The 12,689-nt window shown below is 39.1% G+C and overlaps 1 protein-coding gene across 1 annotated transcript; it reads right to left on the bottom strand.

Moving 5' to 3' along the window:
• Positions 1 to 9,508: 9,508 nt before the first annotated feature.
• Positions 9,509 to 12,135, bottom strand: dynll2a (dynein, light chain, LC8-type 2a). The gene is made up of 3 exons (XM_058413635.1): positions 11,929 to 12,135; positions 10,694 to 10,829; positions 9,509 to 10,317 (listed from the first exon to the last, which is right to left on the bottom strand). The coding sequence occupies exons 2-3, from the start codon at positions 10,823 to 10,825 to the stop codon at positions 10,180 to 10,182; spliced, it is 270 nt and encodes an 89-aa protein (XP_058269618.1). The 5' UTR covers positions 10,826 to 10,829; positions 11,929 to 12,135; the 3' UTR covers positions 9,509 to 10,179.
• Between the last annotated feature and the right edge of the window lie 554 nt (positions 12,136 to 12,689).

Raw genomic sequence — 12,689 nt, 5'->3', positions numbered from 1 at the left:
AGCAAAAACACAAAATAAGTAAGTGTCCACTTCAGAGTGTTGACACAGTCCCAATGCAATGCTCTAAAGCACACATTAACCCAAAGCTTTTTATTCTGAAGTATTTCCTGCTAAAATGTACAGAAAAAAAGGGGAAAAAAACCCAGAAATCAGACGTTCATGCTAAATAATATTAAAACACACACACACACACACACACGCACGCACACACACACACACACGTAATATTATCTGAAATAATACACTTCACAGCTGAGATCTATCTATTAGCGTTAAACCCACAAGGCTTTAGTTAAACCCACTGCTTTTATTTTTATTTCTATTTCTTTCATATTAAAAGTACAAATTTCCGAAATTCATTAGTTTGCAATAAACAGTACCCTTTTTAATGTGGCTATAAATGTGGTCAAAGCGCAAAAAGATTATATATACTAAAAAAAACACAATAGCGTGCAAATGAATAGGCACCGGTGTCTACAAAAGTGAATGCAGTTAAACATGTTCTGTATTAAAGTAGATTTCTGCAATGTCAGTAAACAGCACTAAACTCTACAAAAGTCAGCATTTGGCACGTGACAAACCAAACAACGCACCAGGAGTCTCTTTAAGCCTGAGCGTTTTTAAAGAATCTGACACAGGTCTTCTGGAGACTTTGAGAGAGAGAGAGAGAGAGAGAGAGAGAGAGAGAGAAAGAAATATAGATATACATCCATCCATCCATCTGTCCTTTCATCTTTCATATATATATATATAGACAGATATATATAGATAGATAGATAGATAGATAGATAGATAGATAGATAGATAGATAGATAGATAGATAGATAGATAGAGATGTTAAATGTTAATGAGTAACTGAGTGAGGGATCAGCAAATTTCCCTTTAGTACAGTCACCAATCAATGCTGGTGTGGTGTGAGTGTCTGTGAGGACTCAAAGGTGGCATTGTTTAACACACTGCTGTATAACCCATGCCTCACACCAACACACAACTCAGTGGCAGAGGTTGTGTGTGTGTGTGTGTGTGTGTGCGCGCGTGTGTGTTTAAAAATCATTGCATTGCTCAAAATATATTTCCGCCGGCTGTAACATATATTCATAGCAGCAATAGAAACATCATATAAACAAAAATCATATGATGACATAATAAAAAGACACCTCCACCTATATTTCTAAAGGGAATGACATAAAAAAAGCAGTAGAAAAACATATTCATGAATCCTAAAAGCTTCGTGTTTTGATTTTCCAAATAAATCACTGAATATGTATAAGAGGAAAAATAATGTTTTATGTAAAAATATAGAAAGAAATTCATGGCACACTGTATATATATATAAAATAATATTTTCTAATTGTGACAGAATAAGTAAAGTAAAAAAAAAAGACACTACAGGACGCTGATCCAACACTTGTATGAAAACACAAAACACTTTACACAAAACTCCTGCTTTCTGTTTACATCACAGAAAAGCTGCTAAAAATAGACTTCTTATTAAATTCTTCTTCGATTTCTTATGTATTTTATACGAGTTCACTATAATGTGCACTAATTCTGTGTGAGTTTGTGGTGTGTGTTTTTGTTCTCTCGGTGTTGGAGTCTGTTTCCTTTTATGCAAAATTCTGATTCTGGGAAGATTTATGTAGAGATGGGGAACATTAGACCCTGACTTTTTATAAATCATCAACTTAACGAATTATCCAGGGCTTTGCGGAAGAACAACGTCTGAGCAGATTAATATTAGTTTTTCCTCTTTTTTTTTTTTTTTTTTTTTTACATCAAAAGACAATGATTAGTCAGTAAAGGGACATGGTTTATATTCCATAATATGACAGAAATGTAAATGATAACATGGCACAATCAGGAGAGTAATAATGATTTAATTCAATTTTATATTGATTTGTAGTGAACGGATTTCATGTCTAAACTGTACATACTATATCACAGTAGTTAACAATTAAAGCAAAACTTGCTCGTTAACAGCAAGCTGGTTGTGCCCTGGGGATAGAAACTTTTCAACTGTTTAAAATTTTAATATATATAAGACAGTGGTGAGACCGGCCATGCTGTATGGTTTAGAGGCAGTGTCAATGAGGAAGAGACAGGAGTCAGAGCTGGAGGTAGCAGAGCTGAAGATGTTGAGGTTCTCTTTGGGAGTGACAAGGTTGGATAGGATTAGGAACGAGTACATCAGAGGGACGGCTCATGTTGGACATTTGGGGGACAAAGTTAGGGAGGATAGATGAAGATGGTTTGGACATGCTCAGAGGAGAGAGTGAGTATATTGGTAGGAGAATGTTGGACATGGAGCTGCCAGGCAGGAGGAAAAGAGGAAGGCCAAAGAGGAGGTATATGGATGGAATAAATGAGGATATGAAGCTAGTGTTGAGGATGCAGAAGACAGGGATAGGTGGAGAGAGATGATTCACTGTGGCCACCCCTGAAGGGAAAAGCCGAAGGGAAAAACTTGTTTAAAACTTTAATAGTATATACTTATCGTCCACTTTAATAGGAACACCTGAACACCCTTGCATTAAAGCTCTGGATTTAAACATGCAGTGTGCTGGATTTTATGCAGTGTGCTGCTGCTGTTGCTGCTTAATATATACCTGCATAAATATGGCAGGTGTTCCTAATAAAGTGGACAGTGAGTTTATATGTTGATATGTGTCATTCAAAATAACATGTCCTAATGCTGTATTTTCTGTAGCTTAGGCAGTAGTTCCAGCTTCAAGGCGAGTCACACAGGTTTATATTGAATGTGCTCGTTGTAATACATTATTATTATTATTATTATTATTATTATTATTATTATTATTATTATTATTATTATTATTATTATTATTATTATTATTATAGTATAATAATAACATATAGCTGATATTAAAAACATGCTGGTATTTAATAAAAATGTGTAAAGGAGATTTGTTGTGCATTAATCAGAACTTTGCTAGTTTCCCAATATGGAAATATTTACAGGGAACAGGATTTTGCACTTTTTTTCATATTAAGATGACAAGCATTCATTTTTCACTCATCATATTAAAGAAAAAGGAAAATAGAGGAAGTTAAAGAATAGTTATCACAGTTACAATTTAAGTGACAGAAAGGTCTAACTTGTTCCAGAGCATTGAATGTAACTATAAATGGATGTGTCTAAACACACATCCTGAGGTTTTTATATTTATTCCTTATTGTACTGATCCTACATGGTTGGTGCTCATAGCTCAGAGCTTCTTAACCTTCTCAAAATCTCCTCATTTGATCAGTATTGCATCATATCCATGTGGCCTTCTTAAATGAGTTTTTGGTCTTGAGCAAACATCTGGCACAGTGCCATCTAATGTGAAACCCAACGAAGTTATCCATTATTACGTGAGTGAAGAGAAGAACTTCACACTCAATCACCCGTGTTGTCTTGTCCTTCTGACAAATTTTAAACGCCTTCATGTGCCCTCTGTTCCTGAATCATCACCAGCCGTGAATTAATGTCAGTCTAGTGCAAGGGTCTGAGGATTAATTTATCCACATTTCTAAACATGAATATGAGTTGATCTTACGACCAACATTGAACATGTTTGATTATGTCACCTGGCTGGACTATGATGAGGCTACAGAGAGGGAAGAGGACGTGTCATGTTTTGTGTGGAATCTGTCTCCTGTCTTTTCCACACTCTCCACGCTTCCCTGCTTGTCCCTTAATGAATTCGGTCACACATCTCCATTCCTCAGTCAGCGCATTAACCCCCGGCTGAAGGAGTCATCCTGACGGAAAATAAAACCTGTCCCTTTTTGGCCACCGAGAGCGACATCAGGTTGACCTTTCAGCCCTGTCCCCCTCCTTGTCAGGCCCCTTTGCTCTAGTCTTGCTTCATCTGCATTTCAACACAGTGCCAATGCATAGTTAACTCATCACTCACTCTCTCGCTCATGCAGTCTCTCAATCACTCATCCATTCACTCCCTCACTCTCTTACTGCTGTCTTCATTTCTCATGCAGTCACACACTTGTTCCCTTACTCACTTTCACCTTCACCCCTCCCCCTGTCCCTCTCTCCTCCTGCGTCTTCATGTTAAAAAAGCCTGATGCTTGTTCTTTAAAGAATTTGAACTGGTTATTTTATTAACTTTTATGGAAAGAAATAAGATTGGAAACACATTTCCACACACTGACACCCCCCCCCCCTTTGGTGTCCATGACCCCCCATGGGCATAATGGGATGTGATCTCACTCGTTCAGGATGCAGTTATTAAGCAGCGTTGTGCTTGGCTGCCTTCTATCTGCAGGAAGGCCAGAATGTAGTTGGGAGCCATTAAGTGGAGCCGTGAGCACTGAAGCAGGGAGATGGGCTTGAGAAGAAGCAACATACTGTACACACACCTTTACTCCCAGCTTCCTTCAGCTATTGCTGGATCCCCCCTGCTGAGAGGGTCAGGTCTAGCAGACTGAATATGGACAGAGACAGAGATAGGGACAGGTAGACCTCAGAAATGTGATAATAGCTTTTTACAGCACCCACATAAAACCCAGAAAGGGCTGTAGGTCATTTCAAACAAAACTCGATCCCACCGTTGTCTGATGCCTTTTTCTAGAATCTTTGGACCTCTACAGAAATGTCTCTCTTATTGAATCTCCTTGAAACCCTTTCTGATAAAGAAACTTGTGTGGCAGAAGTCTACATGGAAGCTTTAAAAAGACGAAACATTTTAGCCTTTGAGAATTAACCATGTCTGAAAAAATTTGTTTTATTTTCCTGTTGATTTCTGTAAAACACTAGAATTAGTTTTCATAGACAAACTGAGGTGTTATGGATTTTTATGTGTGCTGAGGTGAATAAAGCCCTGCAGCGGGCCAGGCCGTGGGCACACGGTTTCACAGCCACACTCATAAAGTGTTTTGCCGCTTTATGACCCAGTTGCTCAACATCACATGCCTCCAGAGCTGGGATATTACCTGAGATAAGGTAAGAAAGCGACAAGCCCGGCACCAACCTGACCTCTCTCTGGGCTGTACACACACACACACATACACACACATACACACACACACACACAAATGCAATGCAAAGTCTACCAGCACCACCGTTTTAGGAGGGTGTTCTCAGACCCCCCAGGGCTTTCTAAAATGGCATCAAAAGACAAGCACTGCTGCACTGTAGTTATGCGTTTTATTTGCCCAGCCACCTGCTAAAACAAGCTCCCTCTCCCAGAACCAATGACCCACAGCACTGCTCGAAATGTTTGGGAGCAAAGACCAACTGAAAATAAGTTTCATTTTAAGAATTAAAAGAGCACACAGAGGTACCACAGGGTTTTCTGTCGCATGTTGATTCTATAAATCACATCTTTGTGATAAGCTAATTGCCTTATCCTTGACGGCAGCTCACAGAGTGAGCAATAAAAGGGGCCGGATTACAAGACGTAAGACCATAAAGACTTTGGCTAAGGTTTCTAAGTGTGGGAGAAAGAGGGGGAACGAGAGAAACAGGAGAGCAACAAGCTGGAAACTGACACTAATGCAATTAGGATTAGGTTCTTGTGAGTTAATTAAATACTGGAGGGAGAAATTAGGCTCATTTTAGTCTGCGGTAGAGGATTGTAAATGGAAATCGTAGGTGATGTATATCAAGGATAATGAGCTCAGCACAAAACATTCAGGAAACACTTGCTGTTTTTGTGTTTTTGTGTGTGGAGTAAAGGCTGTGAGAGCTGTAGATCTAGATATTAGCAGCAGACTGACAGAAGGAAGTGACCTTTAACGTGCTTTCTCTATGATAACGCAACGCAATAGCCTTCGAAACAATTTCAACTCTTCTCACTTTTATAGGTCTGCGCTGACTTTTTCAGAATATTGCACCGGGGGGCAATTTGTTTCCAATTAAAGCTCTATATAAAGTTTTGTTGCAGAGGTTTATCAGGGCAATGACTACAGATCCAGTGTCAACCTGTTCAGCGTGACTGCCTCAGCCATTTCCTGCATAGCATTGCTAAACCCAATGGCTTCCCACCCAGTTCAGAGCAAAGTCATTAGGCCAAACTGCTCACGGGGACAGCAGGCTACATCGGGCATGACGTTTAGAAGGTTATTGCCTAGGAGTCCCTGTGCAAGGACAAACTTTAAGAAAACAATGAACAAACACAGAATTTGAAAAAATGTGACTCAACAATCGATCCACTGAGATCATGTTTGTTTTGCACATTCTTATAAGTATTAAAATGCATGATAAAGAGCTCTGGAATGACAAAGCGAAAAGTCCCTGGCTACATTTACCACCACGCTAACATTTCTTTGAAATTAGCTCCAGCATAATAAATTTTTCCATAAGTTCCCAGCTATTTGTCTGACCACCCTTACCGTCATGCAGCCATCTCACTTTCTGCCTCTTACTCAAGTATCAGCCCCTATAAATAACAGGAACTGGGATAATCTTTAACTCTCACTTAGGCTGAGGCAAATTCTGACAGGCTGCAAATGAATACGCACACACACAGTTCGTGACGGTCACACCGACGTTTCACCCCTGCACTGTCTTCCATCTCATCTCAGGTCTTCACATCACAACACCAACATAATTAGGAAAACATCTGCATTTAATTTTTTTGATGGCATATACTTTATTGTAATAATTTATGACATTATTGTTTTACTAAAATGTTGTATTTCTATGTTGCTTTTTTAAATGTAAAAATATGTTTAACTGTATAATGAAGTACATTTGATGATTTGTACACAGTAATTGTATTTATTGCAAAATAAATACCCTGAAATCCTGAAAAGAAATCCAGTTTAGATGCAGGGAATAAAATTCTCATATCCTAAAACCAATCCGCAAGTTAATAGAAAACACATGCAGTATTTTTTCATGTTCTGTTACAAATGAAATCAGTATAAATAATGAGTATGTGTGTAAAAATCTATAAGGCCATGCTGATCATCATGCTGATCATGAACAGTAAATATTTTTATATAGTACATAATGCTGAAGATTTGTTTTAAAAAAAATATATAGGGCACGCATTTGAAATAATAAAAATAATGAATAATTTATAATAATAATAATAATAATAATAATAATAATAATAATAATTGTATTTATAATAATAAATAAGTATTGTTATGGTTATTATTGTCATTATTATTATTATTATTATTATTATTATTAATATTATATATTACCTACAATTATTAATATTATTACATACAAATATTATACAATAGACAAATTACACACTACTATACTATACTATACTATACTATACTATACTATACTATACTATATTATACTTGACTATACTATACTATATACATTATACACTACACTACACTACACTACTATTTTATTATTTCATTTTTTTCTCAAAGTTGTGCAGTTATGAATGTCTCCTGATCCATATTATTAGCCGGTGAGATTCAGGACAGGATGAGCAGAACCTGGACAATGATCTGTCCTTGCAGTCTGCTGAAACCTCTAAATGCTGGAACATGACATACCCACATGTTTATGTCTCTCGGATTCTTGTGAAGGTGTTAGAATGAGCCGGGGAAACAAAATGAGTGTCATTTGGTCAGGCTTTTCGAAGATGACCTGATTAGACACTGTTTCCACCTGAACCTCATGACCTCATGCAGAGTACACTTTGTGACCTTTTGTATCATTGGCACACTACCCAAATTTCCCTTACTCGTCATAGGTTTCTACACTCCCTGTAATCATACTCAAATTAAACCCTTCAGCCCTGTGGAGAACCTTACTACAGCCATTGAAGATCCCTTTTTTATGAGTAGAGAGGGTTTTTTTTCTGTGCACACACTCAGTACACAGATTATATGGTTCAAAGGGACAATATCCTGATTAGATCAATGACCCCGAAGCAGAGCTGGAATGCCAGAGCAAAACAGCACTTCTTAGGAAATAAACTTGCAAAAGAACTGGAGCTATAAAAAAAAAAAAAAAAAGAATTGTCATGTTTCAGCACATCTTATCATTACTCATTGGGCTGTAAAAATGGACATGATTCAGTGGAACGGAATAAAGACTGAATTGTGACCTTGGCTGGAAACACTGCAGTCAACAACTGAGCAAGAATTACTGTGCATGGTGAGGATGCCCTCTAGTGATGAACACTGATCACAGAATGTGCTTCTGGGGTCATGTATTTACTTTCTATCATTAATTCAATTTAGTTCAATTGTATAGCTCTGTTAACAATCGACATTGTCTCAAAGCAGCTTTACAGAAGTACAGAATCATAGAAAACAATTATAAAGTTTAAAGTTACTATTTATCTCTAACATTTATCCCTAATGAGAAGCCTGAGGCGACGGTGGTGAAGAAAAACTCCCTGTGATGATGTGAGGGGGAAACCTTGAGAGGAACCAGGCTCAGAAGGGAACCTCATCCTCATCTTGGTCACACTGGACACTAAATAATGTAACTGTAACTGATTAATGTCCTTTCTACAACAGCAATCAAGAGCTCTTGAGGAACTATGAGGTCAGTGTAGTTTCTGAGGTCATTATAGACACTAATTCATTGCTGTCACAAGCTGACAGATGTAATGGCAGATCTGTGATGGTGTGGAAGTCCCCAGGTGGCTCTGTCTCCTGGGTCACAGGCTGTCCACAGGTGGTGCTCACTGATCCAGCATCAGTGAGCACCACCAAGTGACAAGACTCCAACCAGGGGTAGAACCAGTGGTCACTCTGGAAACTCAGAACACTGGGGGAAAAGTATTTAGAAAAAAAGAATAAACTCTGTGTTTTTCTTAACTTGAAGAAAGGGGGGGTAAGGAGAAGCTGGAGAAGGAGTGGATGTTTATAGCTACTATAACCTCAGGGATAGCAAGAACTAACTTGTCTCGTCTACCAAATAATTGTAATGATATCTGGCTAAAACGTATGACGCGTCATTCGGTAATAAATATTTAAGCATGTATAAGATGGAAACATTTTTTTTACATTTGCATTTTTATTTCAAATAGTTTGAGAAACTGCGGCAGGATCATTTTCGGGGTAGTGTGACGTCACACCACCACAGCCCGAGTCATTTTCCCATAACATCATGTGCTTCATGCATTATTATTCCAGAAAAAAACAAAACATATTTGCTGCTCCTTCTTTAATAATGTGCAATTATAGTCTTTATTGATATTACACAATACAGCAAAAAATTACTTACGCAAACAAAACTCAGAAGACAAGCACACATTTTAAATGACTGATCTGCATTTTGTCATGAGCAGGTACCTGAGAGGGTACAGTGAAATGGAGTGCAGGTGTTTCCCAGGCCTACCAGCAGAGGGAGCCTTGAACTGCTGTGCAATATACAGACATACTAAATACTGACTAGTAACAAAAACCTACACCTTATAGGCAGGAGAAAAATAAAAATAAATAAAACATGCTAAATGTTAAACATCTAAATAATTCCAAACTTAATAGCAGGCTGAAGGAGCTGGGGTCCCTTTATGTTCAGGCAACCAAAAGATTATTAAAAGAAATTAAACACAAATAACGCTGGAAAAGCAGTTTGTTTAATACATCATAGATTATTCCCCAATAAACATAACACATTTGTACCATTGTATTGCACTTTAAACAAAAGGAAATGCAGACTCACAGAGTAGAATTTGTGCGTCTGGAACACATCTGCTTCCTAGCATACAAGCACGTCTCCATACCAGTAACATGAAATAAACCAACGAACAAATCACCCATGTTTAGGTTAACCAACATACACATTTCCATTATTCTCCATCTCCACCAGGATACAGACACACACTGTGCTCGTTAAAACTACATGGCAGCACTGATCACTTAAACAAAACATCTCTCAGAAGAAGAAAAAAAAAAAATCATACAAATACACTCGTGTTTAATCTGCCATTGCTTTATTTAGTGGAATTTAACTCCTGGCTTCACAGCTCCTATGCTTGAACAACCTCATCTGGATAAGAAACAAAAAAACTCTCCCGATGAACATGGGACACCTACTGAAAAGCAACTTAACCGCAACATATGCACAATTAGTATGATATACGACCCATGCAGTTACGCACAGTCAGCATAGTCATGGTATGGCCTTGTTTTAATATTTGTAGCATGTGGTTAGACAGGACATTGGCCACTAGTGCATCTTGGTCCATGTTGGAAAAGAACGTTCTTCTCCTTCGCTGTAAGACTTCAGCCGGATTTGAACAGGAGGATGGCCACCTGACCCAAGTAGAAGTAGATGAAGTGCTTCGTCTCATGGGTGACGTAGCTGCCGAAGTTTCTTCCCACAATGCAGTGCCATGTTGGGTTGTACTTCTTGTCAAATTCCTGCAATGGGGTGAAAAAACAACGCTTCAGTGACCATCTTTCTAATAGGGATGTTCTTCTTTAGCTACTCAAGTGTTTAACTGCCATTGAAACACCAGATCTGGTCATAATGTGTTTTGTTTTGGGGTTTTTAAAGAGTGCGAGAGTACAATGAAGAGCATGTGTATTTGCCCGAATTAGGACTTCTCTGTGCAGGCAACCTGATCTCACTAGAAATGCAATAAAGGAGTCATATAAGCAAGTATGATTGCTATTTAAAATGTTAACACATTGTGTAACATTTCACACAATTCAAGTTGTTGATGTATTGTAAATCTGCACTTGGGTTTCCACTATTCTGAAGAGCAGGACTGAGAAATTCAGTTCGAACAGTTACCTTTTTGATATACGCTGCAATGTCCTTCTCAATGTTGTACTTCTCCATGGCCTGTGTTGCACAGTCCACCGCATCTTGCTGCATGTCCTCAGACATGTCAGCATTCTTGATCACAGCTTTCCTGTCAGTCATGATGCTTGAGAAGGAGGGGGGAAAAAAGCAAAGATCATACGCATATGCATGCATACACCCACACCTACACACAAAGACACCAACATTCAGCTTTGCTCACAGTCTCATTGGTTATTACATGACCAAAGGTTAAGTGCTACTCCAACCAATGGGTTTATCCTTTGCTCTCTGTTCCTGCATTAGTTTAGGTGTGGCTCAGCCTGTTCCTAGTACAGTTCTCATAACTACTTTGTCATCTGTAGGCTCCTGTAACAGTACTGTTGGATTGGATTCCGGCTCACTTCGGATAACTTAATAAATGTAAATCTAGTTAGCTTTAAGAGAGCCAGCAAAAAAAAAGAAAAAAAAAGAAGAACCCTTCTACCTACTGTTTGCTTTATGCTTAAACAGAGAGGCCTTTCATTGGTGTCCTCTTAGGCTGTTCTCTCACTGCCAGAAACTCTCAATACACTCCAAGGATGTTTTGTTAGGGTGATTCTGGGACACCTGATAAGTCGAAGTGAGACTAAAGTAGGCTAAATGCTTAATGGATGGTTCACTTCTTTTACAGCGCGCGCGCGCGCACACAGCCAAAATAAAGTCCTACCGGCCTCAGAGGAACACCGGCTGCTGCTGAGCAATAACGATCCACGTTCAAATTAATTAATAGCCAATTAAAAATACAAAGAGACTTCACGGAATTCCTCTGAAAGACTCTGAACCGGATGGTCAGTGCACTTCCCAGGGTGTAGAAGGCATTACTCCACACCCTCTGCATGTGTGTGTGAGGATAAAGGAGCCATTTGAGGTGCAGCACATGGATACTTTAACTCTTCAGATCGATTGCATCGTAAATCGCACATATAGCTTCACTGTGACTTTTGGAGACGATTGACCGAAGGAACGCTGACCAACCTTTCAGAAAATCAGACTGGAACCTAATCTAAAGCACCTCCTGGATGGTGATGGCCTACTCCTCCGCACGCGCATGTGAAATTACACGCTGCTTGTCCAGGACTCCTTCTCACCGACAGTGCGATCAAAAAACACGGACATTTAACCTGCTTCGTTTTAAATCGTTCACTAAAAAGCCGGACCCTGACGTGTTAAGTCGTGCGACTCACCTTCAGTCGATGCTGTGCTGTAAAGACAAATAATAAAGATTAATTATTAGAATAAATTTTTCAACAGCAGCCCGAGTTTGGACGTATGGATTATTTTTTCCGCGTCCTGTAAGGATGAGCTTTGTATCTACAAGAACTCCAACACAGAGTCCTGCCCGCTGGAGCGCTGCTCGGTTCCTCTGCTCGGTTCCTCTGCTCTCCACCGCGCCGCTCCCTCATTGGCTGACGCTCTCCGCCTCCGCCGTGTTGTGCGCGCGCGTTTTCCTCTCGCGCCGCTCTGCCTGCATCTTATTTCAACCCACAATGCATTTTTGGACCGGAGCGGACACGGAAACACGACAGGCTCTCCCACACAGCCTTTTAATCTCATATGATCACCCGGAGTGGAATCAAACCTACAGCCAGAACATCCAGTTCTGGGGTTATTTTATAATAAATGATGTGTGTGTGTCAAGATGGTCAATAAATAAAAGGAGTCACTCATTATGCATCAATGTTTTATTTTATTGTTATTTATTGATGCAATTGTTCACTAAAAAAATGACCAAATGAAATGCTAACTATGTAAAAAAGCATCTACTGCCGCCCGTCAAAGGACAGCGGTCAATCTAAAATTGCAGGAGGATCACCCCTAAAACAAATTTCCCTTAATTTACCAGCTTGCTCCTGTTGACTCCATCCCACAAGACTGCAGCATCTCCTCCTCAGTGTGTGAGAGTGGAAAAGACCAGCAGCAGCAATGTGGAAAACGGGTCCGAACA

The sequence above is a fragment of the Hemibagrus wyckioides genome, linkage group LG17 (assembly GCF_019097595.1).
Source record: "Hemibagrus wyckioides isolate EC202008001 linkage group LG17, SWU_Hwy_1.0, whole genome shotgun sequence".
Taxonomy (NCBI): Eukaryota; Metazoa; Chordata; class Actinopteri; order Siluriformes; family Bagridae; genus Hemibagrus; species Hemibagrus wyckioides.
Note: the sequence above shows the minus strand (reverse complement) of the source record. Positions and strands in the feature narration are given on the sequence as shown.

What these genes read in the sequence shown, in the direction of transcription:
- dynll2a (XM_058413635.1), bottom strand. Translation starts at nt 10,825, where the DNA reads ATGACTGACAGGAAAGCTGTGATCAAGAATGCTGACATGTCTGAGGAC. An exon ending in TTGCAGCGTATATCAAAAAG is followed by an intron (nt 10,318 to 10,693) that starts GTAACTGTTCGA and finishes ACCCCATTGCAG; the next exon opens with GAATTTGACAAGAAGTACAA.